Source organism: Falco punctatus (genome assembly GCF_963210335.1).
Source record: "Falco punctatus genome assembly, chromosome: 8".
In the NCBI taxonomy this organism is placed as follows: Eukaryota; Metazoa; Chordata; class Aves; order Falconiformes; family Falconidae; genus Falco; species Falco punctatus.
Genome location: NC_137588.1, coordinates 60,629,533 through 60,653,295, shown reverse-complemented (window position 1 = coordinate 60,653,295; position 23,763 = coordinate 60,629,533). Strand labels below are relative to the sequence as shown.

At 40.8% G+C, this 23,763-nt stretch overlaps 1 protein-coding gene across 1 annotated transcript in view; it reads left to right on the top strand.

The window, feature by feature from the left end:
• Positions 1-23,763, top strand: part of SPOCK1 (SPARC (osteonectin), cwcv and kazal like domains proteoglycan 1) — a 329,306-nt gene that overhangs the window by 205,350 nt on the left and 100,193 nt on the right. The window contains exon 5 of the mRNA XM_080398501.1: positions 14,860-14,992. Within this exon, the coding sequence (XP_080254627.1) occupies positions 14,860-14,992 (133 nt within the window). The remainder of the gene's footprint in view (positions 1-14,859; positions 14,993-23,763) is intronic.

Below are 23,763 nucleotides of genomic sequence, written 5' to 3'. Positions count from 1 at the left end.
CAACTAGTCAGCATTCACTTCTTTGAGAAAGAAATATTATGTGTCTAAACTTTCCGTACTCTCAGTTTGAAGACAGGGACCATTGAGGCTCCAGCTACTTATCCTGGCACACAGGAAATACAGTAGTAGGTTGGAAACCATTATTCTAGAAAATTATGTCAAAATAGCTGAAAGAGAGGTATTTATAACACCTTATCCTTTTAATTAGATGGAATTCACTAAAAAAAGTGGGGATACAGGTCTTTCAAGCAGGTAATTACTTGGCAGCAGCATACCAAGCTGTTCGTACTCTGCTAGGTGGCTGTTGCTGGGATTCCTGGATGACTGCATGCCTTACATCCCACAAACTACCTGGTCCACACCAATATCCCATTAATGTGCACTTTTTTATGGCTTTTAGCTAGGATGTTTTTCTTGTATTTATCTGTATGCATGCATGCAGCTCCTAAAGAGAATTGACTTTGTATCATCCACTCTCACACTCTGTGAAGTTTAGGAAGAACCACTGCAGTCTGCTTATGCTTTTTTGTGATTTTTTTGTGATTGTTCCTCTGTCACAGCTGTATTATGATAACACCTAAAAAAATGCTATTTAATATGTATGGGGAGTGACAGGTGGGAATTTGGCTTTGCTGATTTAGCTAGCCTCTAGCTTTGATCACCCTACAGCCCATCTTCTTTTGTGAAACAAAACAAACCATTCTAATTAGTTGGTTGTTACAATCAGTGATCATCAACTGTGGAAGACTAATTAACCTTAGTAGTAAAGCATAATATAAGGGGGTTTGTTCATTTGTTTAGTGAGTTAAGAAGTCAAGAGAACAGGGTTAGTTAAAAAAAGTTGAAAACACTAAGAAAGAATCAAACCTGCCCCTCTAGTCCAGCATCCAGTCTCAGGCCTTGCTTAGAAGACAGGCATAGAAATACAGATTTCTATCTGTATTTATATATATATATTTTATATATATATATATGTCTGCATATCTGTCTGTATATACAGATATACATGTATATATGTGTGTATATATATATATGAGCTAAAACTCCGTATTTGTGAAGAGACAAGAAAAGAGTTTCCCACCAATCCCAACAAAGGACATTAATAAACTGATATATATACAGTCCATATATCTATCTGTATATCTATCTATCCATATACAGATAGAAATGCAGGAAAGTTCTATGTCCTCTGCTTTTTCTTTCCTCCTCTTCAGAAAGTCTTTCTTTGTACCTTACTGGCATTTAAACTGATGGTCCGTGTTGACAGAAAGGACGTTTTCTAGTTTTTTTGTAAAAATTAGTCTGTCCGTTCTTCATTGCTGTACTTTCTAATGCTGTGTGCCGTTATTCTGGTCTTTAAATCTCTTTTAAGTCCTTTGACAGATTTTTTTTAGTCTCAGCTAACCCAGTTTACCTGAAGTCCAAGACTGCCAAATTGAATTACACTGCGGTCATTCCTGCTTAGCACCTCATCCATAGTTAATTTCTTGCACTCCTATGTTTTATCTGTGTATAAATTTTTCATTTGCAGCAATATTTTAGCTTAGCAAAGGAAGAGCAGAGAAGTCTGAGGGATTTTTTAATTAGTTCCTTTGTTGGTTCAGAAATTTTTGCTTTGTTTTGGACCAGCTGCCTGTGTAACTGAGGTTTCCTTTCAAAAATTCATATTCCAGTTTTTGATGAAGCACAATGAGAGCTATTCATTTCCTAATGAGTTTCACCGAGACCTTGACAGCAAACCAGCAACATGTTGAGTGCTAAAATGGAAACCCTGCCCTTTTCACAGCTGAGAAGAGCTCCATCGCTGACACCTTAGAATCATGATCAAGATTAGATAAATGGTCTGTAGGCTGTTGGTCAGAGAACACAAGCTGAACTTTCAATGTTCCCGATGTTCAGTGGTCTCATTACTCCAGTTCACCTGTTGATAGGGCTCTTTGCTAAATTCTAAAAGGAACAAACCGAGGATCATTAGGGTGTGAATCCAAAGCACAGTGATTTATCCATAAAACAGCCTTACAGCTGCTGTACCACAGCCCTCCGAGTTAGCTGTAACTACCTTTGGCTTCCTTTATCGGTAAGGAAATGGGCTCCTGCAGAAGGTATCTCAAAGCACCTAAATTACTTCCCAGCTCTGGGAAGAAACAAACTCATATTCTGTATTTTACCTTTGCAAATACCTCCTTCCCTCACCACAAATATTATTTACTAATGGCCCAGAACTCGGATAGGTCTAAAGGAGAAAGTGCATTTTGTATTCTAAACAGTATACAGGCTGAAAAGAAGAGAAGAATAGATTGTAAACAAGCAAAAGGTGAGAGTGATTGTTCAGGTGATATGAAAGGATTTTTGGAAGAAGACACAGGACATAGCTAAATTCATTATTTTCCTCTTGGACACAGTGGAAAGGAGAAAGATAAGGTGCTGTAGTTTGCATCCTGGAAAGGAAGGATATAGGTGAAAGTCCAGCAGATGTGATACATGTGATGATAGGACAACAGTGACTGAAAAATGGAGAAGCTGATGTGAGAAGGAATGTATGCTTGGTTTTGATGGAGCAAGCTTCTAATGAGGACAAGATGTTCCTGAGAAAATTACAATAATAGTACAAAAAGATAGAAGGATAAAGCAGAGAGGACACCTGTAAAGATTCTCAGACTTCCAAGGATTCAAGTGTACAACTACATATAAGTAGTATGAATTCATATGTAGTCTTCATATAAGAAGACTAGACTATTACAGGTGAAGCACCAAAATTACATTTAGAGAGCATCTGGAGAGAATATAATACTTAATGTGGTACTTCCTAGCAGAGATGGAAGGAGCAGTTAAGAGCAGGTGAAGAAATAACGGCTTCTCCAAGGGGCCTCATTTCTGAGGTTGAATGAAGCAGAATAAAGTTTCAGAGGTAGGAATGGGGGTGAGAGGAAAAGGAGATTAGGTGAGAGGAAGTCAGAGTAGAGTGGTCGGGCTTAGAATCAAAACGGTTAAATACAACAGCGAGTAGGAAAGGGCACTGCAATTTTTTTTCCACAATTTTATAAAATTCCCCTTAAACAAGCTGACCAGATCTTGAGAAAATAGGGCTGGGGGAGAGAGTCAGAGATGCCAGTCAGGCAGAAAGTAGAGCTCAGACAGCAGGTTTTGTGAGAAAAAAAATGTTTTATGAAGAAATGCAACAACATAGGGGCAAAAAGAACAGTATTAATTTGCAGTGAAAAAAATCATTGCAGTCTCTAGATTTTCACCAAAGCAGCAGAGAAATGGTAGAAAGAAAGAGTAAGAACAGGGTACAAGGAATCAATAGTGAGTAGGAGAAGGACAGTGGAGAGAGGGGGCTTGAAGGAGAAACTGTTGGGAAAGCCATCTGGGAGCTCGCAGGAGTAGAGCTCAGTACACAAGAAAAACAAGTGGCCATCTCTTATGAGTGGGACGGTTAATTCAGGATTCATCCAGATGAGATGACAGAGATGAAGAAATGGTGACCCTTGTTCCATCCATTAGTCTCTCATAAGCGAAGTCACAAAGGGTGAGCGGGGACAAAATCAGTGGTGAGGACGTGGATGTATAGTTCATCACGGCAAGATAAACAAAGGGCAATGTATGCTGAAACTATATGTATGTATGTATGTATGTATGTATGTATGTAAATTCCGGTGGGAAGGAGTGATTAAAAGTAAGGTGGCACATATTAAGCCAGCATTACCTGCACTAAACTGATTCCTGTTTAATAACTTAGCAGCAAAGTATTTAAATCTATTTTTTTTTACAAAACCTGTGAAAGTCTCAAGTAATGTTATGCTATATATCTAAATATGCCGCTGGCAGAGTCTCACTTTTTCACACAGTAAAATAAGCTTTTGAGGAAGCTGCTATAAAGTGCCAAAACTTTCAAAAGTGTAAATGTGCAGCTACATTGCATTTTAATGGCACCTTCAGCCTCCATGGGTAGGGGAGCCTATGGAGCTAGACATTTGAAGAATATGGGAAGAATGGCTGGTTTGTAATGCGTGGTTGCTAGGCTTCATGATTCAAGGTCACAGCAAAGTGAAATTTTAATAACTCAGTGGAAGTAACTCATGAAATGTATATCTTGCAGTTTCTGCAAATATGTCAATTGCATTCATCTTCAAATTTTACCTAAAGGTGTGTTTCACCACGTGCTGTCTCTAGACTGGATTATGTGCATTCAGTACATATCATAAATTAATGTGATTATGTAAATTCTGTCTATCGGTTTAGGACCTTCCTGAAGCTCTAGTCACCTTTCATTAAGACATAGCCTGATATAAGATGGGTAATGCTATTGATGGCCTCATTTGAGAAGCTGGGAATGGTATAGATATTATGAGCTCCATCTCTAGCATCAAATAACCAGACAGACAGGACTGAATATGTTGAGAAATTCAGCAGAATGTTTAGACATTCATAGTACTGAGGTCTGTAAATCAGCAGTGCTGAATAAGCAACAGGAGCATTAGCCTATTTAGATGCTAAAAAGGACGGGGTTTTAAAATTACCCAGCTCCTTATAATATTTATAACTGGTTTGGTTAGCATGCATTTCACTTCCATTCGTTTTATTCAGACATAGGAAACTGCATTCTGATTATTTTTCCAAACTAACCTTGAACAGTGGATTTTGACTACACTCTGGAGGTGGTTTTGGGATTGATTTCTTTTTTTTTTTAATTGTCTGTTGTTTGACAAGCCAATTCTATTCAGAAATCATACATGAATTCTTAGGTAATCGATGCTAATTGTGAAAATCCTCAACAGCTTAATCTGCTGTAGCCTTCCTGAGAATTTAATAAGCCTTTCTCATAATAAAATGTGTCAGAAGGGGCAAATATTTTGCTAGCACAGCTTGTAACTGATTGTTTGTACCATGGTAGCAAGTATTCACACAACAGAAGTACTGTGCAGTCATTTTTAAACAGGAACATTTGGTTTAGTGCCTTAAGGGCAAGAATTATTACTATATTTTTTAAAATGCATTTACTTTCTCATCCCTACCAGCAATATGTCAGTTTTTGTGAGGATTGCATGTTATTCGCCTTAGGAAAAGCAAAATCAACATAATGAAGCAGAACGCAGCTGAGCTGTCTAAGGATGCTTGGTTTGGGGGGATTGTTGATTTTCCCCCTGCAGTTGAAAAGTGACAGTAAGGTCTCTGAGCCTTTTTTCTTCAAAAAAGACCCCAAAAACAATTAAACCAAACTCAAATTTTTTGGGCAGCGGAGCTTTTTGGAATATAGAAGTAAGGAATGCGTTGCATGTGGCTGAACGACTGCCATCGCTGGAATAACTAAGGGTGGGTGATAAGCCATGCTGAAGGACATGGAACTGATAAAGATGCCAGTGGTGGTCTGCCACCTCTTTCAGCCCAACGGTTTGTCTCAACAGTTTCATTCTGCCAAGCAGCTGAATGTCTGCAGAGACGTAAGGCATTGGGGTTTTGATGCTGTTAAACTTGGCAGGCCCCTGCACTTGGCCAAGAATGAGGACTGTTTAAAAACTTGTCTATCCGCAGCTGCTGGGTGATTCATCAGTCATCTTGGAACTTTCTGGTGTTACTAAATGCTGCCAAGAAATCTTCCATCATTTTTAGCATTACAAAGGAACTTGCACCTTTCTGTTTGCACAGCTACTCAGCCACGCAGGGCTCAACATTGTAACTAGAAATGGGAGCTGTAGCAGGGAAATGGTGGAAAATAACTGCTCTGCCAGATTTGGTGAAAACAATTTTGAATCTGTCTAATTGCATAAAACAGGGTATACTGAGGATCAGTTTTCCTCCCCAACCAAATGCGACAGCTCAAATTAATCTCATATGTCATCAGCAATTCAGCTTCCTCAGAGATCTTGGCAAGCTCTGCTGGCAGGAGGAGGCAGACCTGATCAATACAGTATTTTGATATCAAAATAATCAGATCCTGGGCAGAGAAAAGGTATCTTCATCCTCTTAAAATGTATTCAGGGAAAAAAAAAACATGCAGGCTGTCACGGAAGGAAGAAAAGAAAGCCAATGCCAACAAAAGTATTAAATTTGCTGCACACCTTCACCTTTAAGCACTCTGTGCCAAGTTACAGCGTCTCTGACAGCATGCAAAAATCCAGGGTTCAGAAGTGGCCACTGAAGATTGCTATAAACTGAGGACTGGTAGAAAAGATTTCAGCTTTAATTATGAACTTCCTGCTATCTCCCCTCCTCCTTTGAAATTCAAGGCACTTCATTTTACTTTTGCATAGTTTGGTGTCTGAGATTCCTTTTTATGTTAATATAAAAATAACAATGAAAAGGAAAATAATTCTCTTATGAAAATTCATGAGAAGAGGCAGGGTTTAGAAGCTGTGTTATTTATGCAGAAGAGCATAATGACTTTTTAAAACACTGGGATTGTATGTTTGTGTGGATTTTTTGCTTATTTTCTTTTCTTTTATGTACCTTGCCAGTTTTCATATCTATGCTGCTTTGGAGCATATGTATTAGGTCTAAAAGTTGCAAATCATTAAGAAGTTAGATTAAATAATAAACTGCCTGTAAGCGCAATAATCTATTAGCTAAGGATGTAAGTGGACCTTCCAAACACCATTTTTATATATTAAAGTGGCCAAAGGCAGAAATCCATGTGCTCCTCTAATGACCTTAATAAACAATCTTAGCATTTTTAGTCCAGGAATAAATAAGGCAGGTATTAATATCTGAGATGGATACTTGTACTGAGAGATCCTGATACTGTGCAGAACAAGTTCTCTGGGGAGTTTAGGAGCATCCATATTTAAAGCCATATTAGAGCTGTTCAGACACAGCCCCTGCTGCTCTTTGAGCAGCATCGCTCAAATAGATGCATTTGGAGGATTCTCTGACTCAGAAATTGCTGGATCTCAGAAATTACCCGCAGCAGTTGTATTGAACCACTGAGTCTAACAGACTACAGTTTTTCTGTCCCTCTGGGTCCTCAGAATCTATGTCAGCTTTCCCAAGTCCTCTGTTCCTTTGAAACACATAAGAAAGTAAAAAATAAAAAGATTCCTTCATCTTGCAGAACCAATAACCTTGAGCACCCTGGGCCCTGAGAAACTTCATTCTCTTTCAAGAGCCGGTTGCTAGCTGGACCTAGTAGGGTCCATGCAAGAATCTTCAGGGCATTTCCCCTGCAAGGTGCGTCGGGATTTTACTTTGCAAAACATGTTGCTGTAACAGAACTCTCAGCCTTCCCTGTACCTAGCTGACAAGTTCCTCTTGGTGCTTGTCTCCCCCATGATTATTTTTGTACTGCCTTATTGTTGGTAAGAAATAGAGGCTTGACTCTTCCCTGGCAATTCCTCTTTGCTTGGAAATACCTATTTTTCATTGTATTGGAATGACACCTGATAGACTTTCACCTCAACAGTCGAGATTTTCCTTTTCACTCCTCCCTGAAATTTTCTTGTCCAACTGTCTTCTGGGTACAGCCTGCTTTCTGAGAATAGGCCAGCAACGGACAGATTTAATTCCCAATATAATCTCATTGGTGTCATTGTTTGAAAGAACAGCAAGTAAGTAGAGTATCCATTTACTGTGAGAGAAAGTCCTGAACAGGTCTAATTCTGCCAGAAGGGTCCCCAGTCACCACCATGTCCCATTAAGGATGTTTGCACATCTACCAAAGTACAGTGAGTAGAGGTCTTTTATTTCTTATGGCTCTTTTAAGCCAGATCTGCTGGGAAGCAGATATGAAGGCAGCAAGAGAAAGTAATCAACAGCATTAGTACAATCAGATAGTTGGAATTATTTCGTCGAATAATGAAGCCAAAGAAAGAGGTAGTATGTAAGTCCAGTGGGATGATGCTGAAATGCAAGGCAGCTCTGCATGTTATTATTCTTTGTTTGTGAAGGTGTACATTCCCGATAGAAAAATTACTCTAATCATATGTCTGTTCTCATTTTACAGTGTTTGTATCACATAAGGAGTCTAATTCAAAAGCATCGTACTTTTTTTTTTTTTTTTTTCCTCCTCAAGGTAATATGTGCAGTCTGTTTTCTTCACATAGCTTGACTGGTAGTGGCTCAAGGTATATACAGCTCTTGTGGAAAGTATGAAAGGTTGTAGAAATGAGGCCAAACTAATAAACAGAATTCAACAATGATACAGAAAAAAAAAAAGAGTGTTGCCATTTATACTGGGAAATTTCAGCTCTGTCATTCTTTTCCTGAAGAACAAGAGAAACAGCTTATGCAAAGGAGAGATAGGAATAGCCAGGCACTGCTGGGTTTATCTCTAGTGTGATAAGCTTCCTTCAGGGAGGCAAGAATGAACTGTGCACAAGGCATAAAGAAGGTACCAGCAGTACATTTTAAACTCTTTCCATAACGAGTTGTTCCAGCTTCAGGACAACATTGAAGTTCGCTCTGTCAGAGCTCCTTCCAGCTTCCCGGGAAGCACAGATACTCGGTACCCACTTCGGTGCACTGAAATCTTTAACTTTATTTCAGTGGAGCTTGATTGGTAAGTCGTTGCATGTGATATACAGCATTTTGGTTTGATATCAGGGCTACAAAGAAAGAAAGGTGGATGAAGTTAATCGTAATCTTGAGGAATGTCTCCATGTGAGCTGTAATTGGGAAGTAATGTTCACAACTGGCAGTTGCCTGAAGAGAAGGTTATATGGAGAACCCTTGCAGTAGCTCGCCTCCAGCCTGCCTCCAGGGAGCCTGCAAACCCTGAGGGTGGTGAGATCCCTTTTGCTGCATGGAAGTGGTCTCTGGAAAGGGCCACTGGGAAGAGATGGTCTTTCATGCCATCAGCCCATCTAGGACCAGAGCTCTGAGGGCTTTCAGGCTTCTGGCTTTAGAGCAGAAGAAATGGGGACAAGAGTTTCTGTCCCTGTAGCACTTTACGTGTCAAGGCATCTGCAAAGCCCCAACCTTGGGACCTCAAGGTCACTTGCAGCCCGAGATAAACTGGCACACCACCATCTAGACCTCCAGTAGTTACGTCATTGAAAGTTCAGGAACACCAATTTATCTCCATGAAATAGTTTGTTGGGTTTCTTTTTCAGGTAATTAAGTAATTTTGTAATTAAGGCGTATTTTATACAATAAATAAAATTCCTGACCAGCTCAGTACTATGCAGATAGGACCCGAAGTAAGTAGTTGTATTATTTTAGGCAGCAGAAACAGAGAGGTGAGAGTTGCAAGTAATTTGCAACATGTATTGAACCAAATTCTATGCTTGTGTAAGGTCACCGAAACAGTGACTACGAGAGGAGACAGTACCAATCTCTCTGTTTTGTTTCCCTGACACTTTCTGTCAGAAGAAACTGTGTAACTTGTATATTGGGGTCTTTTTGGAAAACTTCCTGCTGTTTATTTGCAGCAGACCTTTGAAAATCCATCTGACAAAAACTCCTCTGGGTAAAGAAGTGTCTTTTTCTTGTCCAAGAAAATTACTAAATAGGTTCCAAAGTCCTAAAGAGGAACTTCTACTTACTGGCTCCCTCCTCCCAAAACTTTGGCAGGAGTTTCAAAATAATAGCTTGTCAACTTGTATCCAATGGAGCCTGATTTGTAATTGCACTAAACCCATGAAAGCTTAATCTGCTGATTTAATGTATGTGCATTTGGGAATAACTAGCCTTGAAGAGGAGTAATGTATATTTTCTTCTGAATTCTAGTGCATCTTATATCTTTACTAATACTGAAGTTCATTTACAGCTTCAATTGAATTTGCACTTGGTCGATCAAATATAACTACATCAAAGCACTGAATTGGTCTTGTTTATAGAATATGTTGATATTTTGGCTGTTTCTAGTCTGCAGTGATAAGACAAATATTAATTGAAACAAAAAAAAGTTGATATATTTTCCATTTTAAATTATATTGTAATTTTTCAATTGTTTTCCTGAGTTATAGTCATTAGCTTATGTGGCAATATTATACAGCTTGTTAAAATACAGTATGCCCATGTTGTCTGATAAGCTGTTGTCTCAAAATTGAACACTGATTGATACTCTCAATTTGCACGTTCTATATCAAATTACAAGGTCCCATTTTTAATTTCATATCTTTATAGACCACCTAATCATATCGTACTATATTCACCACAGCTTCACCTAGAGATTCCATCAACAAGAGAAATCAGCTGCAGAGCAGGCTAACAGATCATTGTCTTCTCAATAAGTAAATTAATTAAAATCTATCAATTAGTTCAGTAAATGGCAAGAAAATGAATTGTCTGCAATAGTTTGGAATTAAGTATTGAGTGAAACTTAAGTGTATCCATTTCATAACCACTCTCACTTCCTATATTGTGGTTGTGATGCTCTTTGGCGATGCCCTCCAGGTTTCACACTAAAAGAGAAATTATTCCCTTTTAAAAATGCTACTTTACAAGACTTTAAAATTTCAATTTTTCCAAGAGTATTTCAAGGCAACTGAAAATGAAAGAATTCATAGTTCTAGGACCTGAGTAAAATTTAAAATTAAATGGAAACAAATTGTAAATGTAAATAAACAAAACATCACCTTTGTGAAAGTGACTTTATTTTGGCCTCCGCCTTTGCCAGAGGTTGTTTCCATATGTGCTGTTCTGTGCTGTGCTGGAGAGAATCGTTATAAGCAAAGATGCAGAGATCCCTGACAGCACAGCCTGCATCACCCGCTCGGAGAGCAGGTCAGGAATTAAGGCTGTGGGTGGTTTTGAGAAACTGCGACTCAGTGTGTGAAGTGTTGTTTGAGGCATTGAGTTTGATGGCCTTGTGCTGAACAAAGGCAGGGTCCGGCCCCCCGGCAGGCCGTGTCTGGGCCAGCAGCAGCCCCGAGCCACCAGCCAGGTGGGAAGGGGCTGGGTGATTGCCACCCCTGGGGCTGCCAGCTGCGCCCGTCAGCTCTCACCGGGGTGCACCTGGGGGTGTGAAAACCTTGGGTGGAGCCAGCTTTCCTGGAGCTCCTGAGGTCCTGTTCCAGTAAAGCTCTGTGCTGGGGGAGGGCAGGTGCTGGGGGCAGGGGGGCAGGCAGTGTGCCCGGCCATGGCTACCACCTCTCGTCCAGCTGGCTGATGGCATCCAGCAGCCCTGCAGCATCCTCCCCGTTCCTCTGCGAGCAGAACGGCTGTAGTCTCCCTGTATTCTCACAGTATGTGGTAAGTAGTATGTCTGCATAATGAGTAATGAAGTTGACTCAGTGTATGTTCTCCCTGCGTTGAAGTGGGAGTGTTTTAAACCGCTGAAATTTCTTTATGCATTAAAATGGTAAGAGGCTGAATCCCGCAGAACTTAACTACTCCTTAAATCTTACGCCTTTTGGGGTGTCGGTTCACCAGTCTGAAAAGCAAAAGCAGGCAGGGTTTGCCTGTAAGTCTTAATACTTGAGCAAGACATTCATGTCTGTTGGCTTTTGGAATATTGAAAGTACTCAGCCCTCTTGTCCTGATAAACGTGGCAGACTTTTACCTCAGTGGGGAGTTTCTAGTTTGTTCTTTCTGCACAGTTGTTATTTTCTATCGATCTGTAGTAGACCCTTTCAACTCTGAGCCTTAAAGTTGGTTAAATTGTTGGGGGGGGGGGGGGGGGGGGGAAGGCCTAATTTGCTTTGGCCTGGCTTGCTCCTGATCTATTTATTCTAAAACAAGATGATTAGCATAGCAAAACATGTTCCAGGGTATGTGAATGTGCACTTCCATTGAGAAGGGATTTGCTGGCTGGCTGCTTATGGCAGCCAATACCCTCGTCTAGATTTTAATTTGTTTGTTTGGATGTTTGATGTGTTGTTAGGGGTTCTAGGATTGAAAAGCTTCCAAAAGTTTTATCCAGCCTCTCAAAATATCACTCCAGGAAAATGCATGTTTACTTTTGGAAAACAGATGTTCTCCCCAGGAAATAGGTGCTTACCTATATTTTTGGTGGGGTATGGAATCTGGGAATCCAGTTAAAACTTTTAGCTATTGCTTACTTGGCCAAGCTGGCAAAAAATATTTTTTTGCTTTGAATACGGTGGCATTTTGCCCTGTTTTTTCTGACAAAACTGTAGCTTGAATATATTCATTTTTGAAGCCCAGCTTGTTTCTTGCGCCCCGGATGGCTGTGCACCGCGCTGCCGGCCCTGCGCACGTGCAGGTGTTCGGATCGCTGCAGGTTTCTTGCAGCAATCCTCTGCCTTGTTATGCACATCACATGAAGTGCTACTAAAAGTGCTAAATTCTTCTTTTTAAAAGAATAAAGTGCTTGGAGATGTACTCCAATGCGAGTACTTCTTGTTATTTATTGTCTCAAAGAAAGTGATATTTAATTTCCTCTTATTATCAAAAGAAGATCCTGAAGATGAATGTGGGGGAGGAATAGAATAATGTTTCCATCAGCATCTGTAAGTGAAACGCTGCAAATCACGCTCAGGAGAAACCACTTGGGTTCCCAGCTAAGGGGGGGGCTCCAGTTCCCGCACGTGGCTCCAGACCCAAGGCTGTGCATGTGCTTTTCTGTTCTCAACAAAGTGAGGGAAAGGGCTACCAGGCTTGATGAGCTGCTGAAATGACTTGAAATGGATAATTTTTATTTTTTTTTTAAAGTGATGGTGAGAGAGTGGAAAACATCATTAGCTCCGGAAGAATCTTCCAATAGAAACTGGCTTTGCAATATGAATCTTAAAGGGACCGAGGCAGGATTAATGAAATTAAGAGCATGGGGGGTGTAAGGCTGTGCAGAGCACCATGTCTGCGATGGACTTTTAAGCTTATAGTGTAAAATGCTTGAATGTAGTTTAGTCCATAAATGCTGTACAGTGTATTTTGTACTTGCCACTCGGAGCCTGACGATCCTGTGATTTGTTAGGCATCACTCTAGCTAAGAACTTCAATCTACATTTAATTTTGATGAGGTGCTCATTAGTTCAGTCACTCATCTCCATCCTGCATGCTCTGTGGCTAATGGCTGTGATGATGATGGCATAGATCATACACTTCAAGTTTTAACATTTCGTAGCTGTCTTTCTATAATCCTAAAATTTCTTCACAACAATTTTACATATAGGGAAGTGTCTGTCTTTTGAGATTGTGGAAATCAAAGTCTATGAAAAGGGAAAAAAGCACAAAGCACGCATGATCTGTTCTTCAGCCTGCAAAGGAGAGGCACAGAACCTCTCACATCTGTCTCCAGTCTCTGCTCATCAGTATCTACAATACTGTATCCAGATATGTCTGACTGAGTTTGTGTGTTTCTAGAAGTGCGGGAGCATAAGTAAAGCGAATAAGGAAATTTTCTTGTCAAGTTAAAAAGACAAAAGAAATGCCAGGAATCAAAACACTTTGAGAAAAATAGGATAATAATTATATTATCGTAACAAAGTATTGTTGGAGGCAAGGGGGCTGCAGAAAAGTCATTTACTCTGGAAAACTTAAATAAATGGTTTGCGAGAGAGCACATCTGTGGAGTTGTGTTTGGCGGTTTGAAGCCAAGCAACCACCCATCTGCAGCATTTAGCATCTGGCATAATGGTAACTCTGCAAGGAAAAACGCATCTGAAAGAGAAAGCTGCTCTCTGCATTAAGAAAACTTCTTCAAAATAACAAGGGAATTTAGTCTTAAATACTGGGCTTCTATTTTCATAGTTTATGATACCATGATTGGATTCCTTCTGTGGACGCAAGCTTCTTAATAGTACTGTTCATCACTGACAAAGGTTAGACTTGAAGAAAACTAGAACTGAGATGAAAGAATAGACTACTTTATTATTTTAGCAGCTGAATGTGTCATTACATCAGAGTCAGTATTGTGTAGCAAATTGCAAGCTGTAGTGAAATTGCTTTAAAAAATATCTGTATATATTTTTCTAAAACTGTGATGAAGTCATTCAGTGGCACATTGAAATGTATTTCTAGCTGAACTGTTATATCATATCTTTTTTCACGGTGGTACAAAAACAGATGGCAGTTATTTTTCTTAACAGTCTCCAGCAAAGCTGATGTGATGCCTTGCCTTCCTTTGTAAATGCTTTCAAGTGAAAGACAAGGACGCATGGCCAAAATGAATCTGCATTGTAACATTGGCTTGTGGTTTCCAAAGCAAACTTTTAATCAGCTTACAACAGTGGGCTGGTGATAATTACTTAATGTCCTATCAGTCAAGTAGTTCATTATGACAGGAAAATGAGCTATTAATCGGAATCAATTGCACATATTTTGCAGTAAGTTTTTGGAGCAGCTGTCTTTTTCATAGACATTTTAAGTGCGATAATTGAGTAGTCCGTGACTTGAGGACAACTGCAGTCACTCCTGTGGTACAAATGCATTTGTAGATTCGGAGATGCTCTCTGTCACTTCAGAACATTCCCAGGGGGACTGGAATTGATCCGAGGATAACAGCTGTTCAGCAGCTGACCCACAGAGAGTGACCATCGCACATAGCGTGACAAAATTGTTCAGTGACTTTTATACATTTTTATAAGCGTAATATAAAATGCAATGTTTTTCAAAGGATTTCGTATTAAAATTGTCCCTACCTTAACAGTAACTTGGCAACTCTCAAGAGAGAAGGGCTGGTGAAAGTGTCTCTTAAGTATAACCTGATGCTACGTTACTTTGCCTGCTTCACCAGGAGTGCCGTGTAGTTCAACAAAATGCTGTATCCTTAAGTGTAAGTCATTTGTAGTTATAAATCCAAATGAAGCTGCCAAGGATTGTAAATCTAGGGCTGCCTACCAATTTATGACTTTTTAGATTGCCTGCTGTGATGTGCCATAATATAGAAGCATTGTTAGAAGCTATTAATTTACTTGCTTTAAATTAAATCTTGTTGAAAACCCAGTGTTGCCTTATGAAGCTTTCGTTCTTCTGTTTTATACAAACATGTTCGAAAAAACCCTGTCGTTTCTTATTTTACAGCCTTCGACAAAAGAAAGGAAACTTGGCCCAGAAGCACTGGACTGCACCAGCTAACATCGTGAAATGCAAGCCCTGCCCCGTGACACACACCAGCGCTGTCTGTGGATCTGATGGACATACATACACTACCAAGGTAGGTTCTGCTTGTGACCTGAAATCCGCTCGGTAGCAGTCATTCAGGCTGCAGTATGAAGATGAAATAGCGTTCGTTAATTAGCAGTATTAAATTCCAGTCTAATTTAGATTTGGAATATTTTTTTTGTGTAAAAAGTGCTGATAAATGTAGGTTTTTCCATATCTGACAAACAACAAAACAGAATGACAAATCGGAGTCTTGTGACTTTCATGATTCATGTTTCTGTAAATGATTGATTCTTGCCATTGAAGTAGAACGCTTTCAGTGTTGATGATGCAACAGAAAAAATTCATTTGATCAGAGTGGCTTGTTAAGATGAGGATTTTGGGATAAAGATTTGGTCTCCAAATGGTAAAATAACTTGGCAGTATCATCATTCTGTGATAGTTTTTTTTATTATTATTATTTTTTTTCCCCAGACTGCATGTATAACATATTACAATTCATTTAAACCACAGTTTTAATAGGCTTGTGTGCCAGATGCAGCATATATGGTACCATAAAAAAAAATTCCCATAACCCAGTGGGGATAAATTGCCTCATTGTTATATTGAAAATCACCTTAGGGCTTGACTCAATAAAAGAAACTGGCTTCGCAGCCATTCAGCAGCCCAAATGCCCATTATCAAATAAAGCCTTCCATGTCTCAGATCCATGTTCCATAAACAGCACTTCAGGTGCTGGAAGCTGTGCTTAGGGAGCCCCCCTAAGGTTTGCTTTTCCTGTAGGCAAGGTAAGGCTTGACAGCCAGTAAAACTACCCTTTAAAATCCAAACAGCCCCCTCAGAATCCAGGGAAATAAATTGATTCGGGGGGGGGGAAGTCTGCTGTGATGTAACAGTGATGATGATATTGCAGCTACGTTATCTTCTCAGCTGGGTGGCTTTAATTATTCATCCATTAATGGACACAAATATTAAAATGCTGCCATGGCTAATTCATTCAAGCCCCTCTTCTGTTCTGGCTGAAGGATTTGCACGGCCAAAGGAGCACATCAGCAGACACTTTCTCATCTTTGCACACATAGGCTGCAGAAAAAGGGCTCCAAATTGCATGTTAAACAAGCTACTCTTTAATACTCTCTAGGAGTGTGTAATGCAGTAATTTATCATTGGTATTTAGGATTAAAATTGGGCTCGCTTTGAAAACAACTTTCTCTGTCTGAACTCTTGAGAGTATATAATCTGTAGTAAATAGTTTTCGTTGCATATTCTGTCATCCTATTGAGTTCATTTCTGTGCATCTTACCTGCATCTCTGTTAGTCTTTTTTTTTTCCCCCACCTTCTGTATTTCTTACCATAAGATCCAAATGGTTTTCACCAGAAATTCTGCCACTGTCATAAATTCACCAAACTATTGTGACTATGATAGGAGCTTGACAGCTCTAATGAAGACAGTAAACGACCCTGTAGCTGACATGCTTGCCCATCAAAGGCATACCTCTCAGAAGTTGCCTGTGAGTGGTTTGGTTTCTTTTTTAAAGGAGAATTTAAAAAGATTCATTCTGAAGTAACTTTGTCTCATCTTCATTACTGTGCTCCTGTCCTAGCAATTGAAAATTACAGCATCTTATTGGTGTCTCACCAGCAGCAACTTCTTTTCCACAAATTTTGTGCATGTTCTCTACCGCTGCCTGGGGAAAGCAGGGTTTCATTGCTTCTTGAGTACTGTTTGACAGGAGTGATTGCTTGTCACATGGCACATTTGTAGCTGTTTTTTCTAAATTTGTTTTTTTGATTGAAGGCTCTTCCAGTCTCATGCTGATGGGTAATCTTTCTGTAATACCCAGTCCTGGTGAGAGGATACGTGTCTGCTTAATCTTTATGCAATAGTGAGAAGATGCTTATAGCGATACTGTCGTTCTTTGCTGTATACAGTTGTATTGGGTTTGCATGGCAAGGTTTGGGTAGCAGGGCGCTACAGGGGCAGGGGGCAGCTTCTGTGAGAACCTGCCTCCATGTCCCACAGAGCCAATGTCAGCTGGCTTCCAGCTGGATCTGCTGCTGGCCACCTCCGAGCCCATCAGCAATGGTGGTAGCACCGCTGGGGTAACATATTTAAGAAGGGAAACAAAATCTGCACAACAAATTGCAGCCAGAGAAGCAGGCTGTACCCTCAGCCCAGGGAAGTTAGTGGTGGGGCAGACCCCCGCCTGCAGCCCAGGGAGGACCCCACGCCAGAGCAGGGGGTGCCCAAAGGAGGCTGTGACCTGTGGGAAGCCCCTGCTGGGGCAGGTTTGCTGGCAGGACTTGTGACCCCATGGAAAACCCAGGCTGGAGCAGTCTGTTCTGAAGGACTGCACCCCGTGGGAGGGACCCACGCTGGGGCAGCTCATGGTGGGGCTGTGGAGCCCTTCCTGCGGTGCTGGGGTGGCTGGGACAGCTGCGATGGACTGACCACAGCCCTGGCGGAGAGGGGGAGAAACTGAGAGTGAAGTTGAGTCTTGGGGGGGGGGGGGAAGGTTGGTTTAAGTTTTGAGTTTTAGTTCTCATTACCCTGCTCTGATTTGAATGGCAATAAATTGAACTTTTCTTTCCCCAAGTCAAGTCCATTTTGCCCGTGATGGTAATTGCTGAGTGATCTCCCTGTCCTTGACTCGACCCACCAGCCTTTCATTAACTTTGCTCTCCCCTGCCTGGTTGAGGAGGGGGGTGATGGAGCACCCTGGGTGGGCACCCAGCAGCCAGCCAGGGTCGACCCACCACAGTCCTTGTTGGTGTTCTCACTCCTCGGTACGCTGTAAATCTGTGCGTGGGCTATTATGCTGACCTGTAGAATGTCATTGTCTCTCTACAACTTCTAAAAGCTCTGCTTTGTTGATTTTTCCCCCTGCCTCCTGACAAATGTTGGTAAATGACCTGAAAATACTTTAGGCAGAGCATTAAAATGAAACGGTGTATTGTAACATCCTAACAAATAACATTTTTATGGTCAGTGATGGTCGTGGGTTTCTGGTATCTTTTATGAACAGAATACAACTGCTCCCCTCAAATTTGCCATTATTTTCACTAGGCAATGTGATCCCTCTTTTCTTGCTGTTAAGTCACTAAAATAAAAGCTTTGCTTTGGTAATTTTCTTTCCTATGCTGTGCTCTTGGCCAGTATTATTGCTGGCACTGCAGTGCTGGCATGTTCTAGTATTGACCGTGAAAATGCAAAAAGGTGAACGTTGGAGTGTGGGCAAATACCACGCTGCTTTGCATTTGTCTGTATTCCTATCTGGCTCCGCATCGGCTGCTTTGTGAACGTGTAATGATGTGCTGGGCAACTGAAAGGATTCTTGCTAAGCTTGTAAACAGAAGATGGAGAGTAGCTGCTGTATCTCAGGAGGGGAAAGAGTCTTCTGAAATTGTGTATTGGCCATCCACTCGCATAGGCAGATGGGCAGTGGACACGTACACACCTGCGTTTTGATCCGTCCTGGCTCGGTTTGATTTTTGGGGGTTGCTGCCAGCGAGGGGGGGGGGGGGGGGGGGCAGGAGGCAGGGTTTGAGCTTACAGTTGGTGGCCTGGCACAGCAGCGTCAAAGTGTTGCACTGGTGGCCGGGGGCCATTCAACCCCTCAGCAGTGCTGGTACCACAGGTTGCACTTTCCATGCTTTGAACTGTTAGCTGAGGTGAGAATGAATGAGAAGGAAATGATATGACAGAAATTATGACTGACTGATAAAATACAGGTGAAATTTGGGTGTCAGTAAGTCCACAATAATTGCATTAATGGGAAATAATGAAACGTACACATCACAGGCTCTCATTTAGCCACTTGATCTCATAATACTTTTGGCTGTTTCAGAAAAATTGTAATGATCACCACCATGCAAAAATGCAAATAAAGTTTAAAAAGGACTTGGGAACAAGTACAAAACATTATTACACTTCTCTGCAAATGCCTGGACTTCTCATTGCCTTCGGTTATCATCACTCTGTCTCAAGGCTGGCATGGTAGAACCAGGAGATGCTCAGAGAAGGGCAGTGATGGCTGTCAGAGGTGTGGAACCTGCGAGGAGAGGCAAAATTAACTAGAACACTACAGCATGATTTTGCATGACATCGTGACTAAAATTGGAAAAGGAATGTTGTACTTCCTAATTATAAGGCAATGGTTTCAAAACAGAGAAAGTGTTTTTATTTTTTTCAGCTTAGAATAAAATTGTGACATTCACTGCAGCACAGTGTTGGGCAGGTCAAAGATACAAGTGGGGTTTATATCAGTCCATGGAGCATGGAACTCTGCAGCTGCCAAACCTGCAGCACACTGAGTCTCCAAGCCAGTGGTGGCCAGAAGCTGGGATGATTGGTGTGGTCCAGCAGGACTGATTTGTTCTGTTTCTAATTTGCTCACTCTTACTCGTTTGTAGCTTTCTTACTTTTAAGGGTCTTCCACGTGGCAGGGTGTTAGACTGAGGGATCAAGGGGCTGGACTATATGTGATTCTTATGCAAAAGTGGAAATATCCATATCTTTAGATAAGGCAAACTGATAATGGAGCAGACATACTGCTCTTGAAGAAAGGAGAGTATTCCTTTTCCATTTCAACTTTGCTTGGGTTGAAATTTCTTTCTTAGCAGGTCCTGAGTATTCCTTGTATCATTGCTTGGGATTTTTAGGTTTTTACTCCTTCAAAGTTCAGTTTCAGACCTTAAAGCAAAATGAAGACTTCAGAACTTGATCTGGAATGATGTTTAGCAGAGCTTGAGGAATCCGGAGGACTTTGATTTGTTCTCTTTTTATGAAAACTTCAAGAAATCTTTTAAGGTTTCAGTTGCAGGAAAGTAATATAAAATGCATTTTTTAGTTGTTGTTCTTTCAAATGATGTCTTGGTCATTCCTGACTGGATAATACAGTCTTTCACTCATAAAGGCTCTATGGCAAGACAGCAAAAGCATTATCATCTTGCTGGTTTGCACTGTTTGATAATCCTCAAACTGTTACGCTCTTTGTTCTAGTGCTTTCTGCAGAGACTGCATTTGGAAAGAAAGCATTTTGCTTCTGTTAATTATAGTGCTGGTGATTCTGGGAACTGACTGTGCCCATCCACCTCGATTATAAGAGATTAGTATTCTCTGAAGGCAGCCTTTTACAGAGCAGCAGAGGAAACGTTACTGGCCCAGCAGAAATATGAGCTATGTGGCATATTCTTGAAGGCCGTAACTGCAGTGTGGTGTTATGCCTGAATGTCTCTGGTGATGCTCAGTAACTGGGACTGTGGGTGGAAAAAGGGGGAAACGGAATCATGGACCTCACTCAGGCAAACATCATGCGTTAACAGCAGGTCCAAGCATCCTCAGAAAGTCAGTGCAGCAGACTTTCTGGAGTTTTTTTAACTGAATTACTTTTCTTCAAAACCAACTTTATTTTTTAGTTCATGGATTTTTCCTCATGAAGAAAGATATTGCAGTCCTAGAGGCAAGATTTCATGATAAAATTGGGGAGATTGATCCAGCCCAAAGCACTGCATAATACAAGGGTCATAGGAGAAAAAGAAAAAAAGTAAACCATAAACCACCACATTTAAGCTTGCTGGTCGGTTTAGATGGAGGCTTAGGATTTTTAACTTGGTCTCTCAGTTCTGCCAAATACATAGAAGCCTTCAGCCTCTCAACTGATTTATTGAGGGCTAGTCAAAGGAATCTTTTTATCTCTTTCAAATTCCATTGGAAAATATTCAAAGGTGTTGATTTCCAACACAAAGCCGAAGAGGAAAATGTTGAAAATTATGAGAAGTCTATGTCCAGATCCTGTGCTACAAGGGGTTTATGTGTCACCTAAACTATCACAATAGGAGACACAGTGTACTGAGTGCTTTGATGGATCTTAAGTTGATTTAGCTTTGTGTGTGGGAGTTGTACTGCCTGAAAAACCTTACCACCATTCACACTTTAAACCTTTCTGGTTCTTTTTCTGGACTGTCTTCAAAACTTGTCTCCACTGCTGATCGGGGTTTTTTCATTTGCTTTGCAGAAGTGCTAAAGTTGAAGGGGGTGAAGGTGTTCGGCTGTGGTGACAAACGATTTCTTCTGAGCGATGGGATTCTTTAGTCACACCAATAATTCAGTGTTTGTGCGTGACAAGATTTGAACACAGATGTGACCTGTATCAACTCAGTCCTCATACCCTGTTTCCAGCAATTGTTCCAGGCGTTTTTTTGAACTTGCATAATTTTGTTATATTTCCGGAAACTTTAGAAACTCTTATCGCCCTTTCCTGTTAACTTTGATCTCTATGGGCTTTACATTTGCCAAAAATATCACTGAGTCTCTAGTTACTGCTTGAAATGCAAATGTTTTTAAATGCGTACTCTCTCTCCTATATTCTAAACTTTGAAAAGAGAAATTGCTGTTTCTTGGGCATAACAGCTCTATTTAATGCTCTGACATATTGTGCTTTGTGTTAAAGCACTTCCATAGTATATTGCAGTCAGAGTTTTCAAAGCTCCTGAAAGTGCTAGTGAATTAAGCTTAGAAGGTAAGTAAGCCCTGCAAAGTGCGCTGTGTAATTAGTTAATGTTTTTGTCATCAACACATTAAAAAGAATAACTCTGTAGCTGTCAGTTTTACAGCAAGTTTAATTAAACTAGTTAATAAAGCAATTACCTGAACATGAGGATGACTGCACTTAACTAATCAGAAAATGAAAATAAGGATGATCTTAAATTACAAAACATACCACCTCAATGACTAATGGTCCCTTCAAAGATGGAAAGGTACATTGGTATAATTATCATTCTTCTAATTAGGTACATTGTTGTTCTGCAAATTTTAATTAAATCATTACAAACTAATTAAGTCCATGATCATGTCTCTTTTTGTTTGAAAATGGAAAAATCACCTCCTGTTGCTATAACATTAGATAACAAATTTGATATTGAGGGATGTACCAGAGAAATGATTTTCCAACAATCTTGAAACAGGAGAGAAAAATAATGACCAAAATAAAGAGACACTATTAGTTAAATGTGTGCAATGGCAAGGCTGCTATGTTTAATTAGGAGACTGTATTGAGAAGCACAATTAACTAATATTTGTTAAAGTGTCCAAGTGCTGAGTAATTAGTGCAACATGGTTTGGCTTTTCATAATGCAGCTGTTGGGTGGATTACCTGTCCTCTAGGTGTGGGGTGCGGTTGCCCAGCTGCGCCTTTGCACCCCTTTCCCTCTCCGTGCTTTGTCTAACAGGTGACTCAGCCTTTCCTGATGGAAAACAAGATGCTCAGCAGAGGTTTAGCAAGTGTTAAGGCCTGGCCTGGCCTCAGATGCACAGTTGAATTAAATTCCGTGTTAACTTCTAACTTTGGTTTGGTTTTGTAAGGGAAAATTAAGGAAAAGGGAGAGGGAGAAGACAGGAAGAGTAAGAAAAGGTAGGATATGGTTAAAGAAATGTATGGATAAGAAAATTGTCATCCTTATGCATCTGCTCCCTCACAAAGTTTGAAGATTGTTGGTGGGAGGTACAAGAATAAATTATTGTTTCCTCTCCAACTTTTCTTTTTCTTCATCATCTTCTCTTTAATGTAGGAGCTCAGCTCTCTGCTCTAGGTGCAGCGTTCAGGCCTGACGCGGTCTGTCGTGGCTCGGACCTATATGTGGCAGATCCCATACATTACCCGTTTCTTTCACAGACTGATGTTGTGATGCTGGGCAATTTGCATTTTTCTCATTTCTGGTGTGGAAAGAGCTGGACTGTCCCTTAATAAAATACCAGGATTGCTACGCTGAAGTCACGATGCAAAAAGCATGCATGGTTTAGGGGTTGGGGCAGTGTGATGTTTGTGTAAACCAAATGTGTCTGTGTAAGACATAACAGCTCCGATGTCATGTGTAAGACACCACTGCTCGGATTCCTGGAGTTTTCTGATCAAGCTGGTCAGGTTTTTTAATTGAGTATTCAAATATCTTTTTGTGGAAATTGGTAGCTTTCACGGGATATGACTGTTCTGATGGAGTTTTTCTACAGGAAAAATATTTTACAGCATCATTACTACTTCCTTATCCCAGCAGGAGTTTTTCAAGATTCATTCCTATTCCGTTATTCATGTCATTTTGTTGCAGGGGGGGTCCTAACTGTAACAATACACCTGGCACGAGGCTTTTCTTTCTCATAAATAACAACAGGGAAGCTCCAGAGGACTGCGGGAGAACTGGAACCTGCCCGATGCCGAGGACCTTTGTAGATCGCTCATTTGACTGCAGCCCATTGGGCTACTGTGTTCCCGACAAGGCTGATGTTCCTTCAGCCTGTACTCTGGGCCAGTGAGGCTCGAATCCTACAATCCAAAAGCTATATGAACCTGGTATGGCGTAGTCAGGTCCTAGGTGACAAACTCTGTCCCTCAGAAGGCCAAATGCCCGCGGCGCCGTGCTGTGCCTGTCACAGCTGCGTGGTGCGTTTGGCCTGAAGCATCGGCTGAGCCATATTACTTGATGAAGCGCTATCTGTCCTAAAGACGCCCTGCTGTTCATACGTTTGTTTGGGGTTTTGGGGGTTTTTTTCCCCTTCTGTGTGGTCTCGAGGAATGAGCAGAGAATCAGAACTAAGATAGATCTCAAATCTTGTGTGCTTTGTAATCCATGCCCAGTGCCTTGGCGTAGTTATGTCTAAGGGGTGGTTTTGCGTATACGTATAAAGGACAACATTTATCTTTTGGTCAACTAAAGTATTGAGAAAAGGCTTTGTCTCCTGCGTTCTTTCCAGTGCTGCCTTGTAGAGGTGTTTTGGCCACACATAAAGAGCCCAGGACAGAGAGACCTGTGCTTTCCCCGGGTTGGGA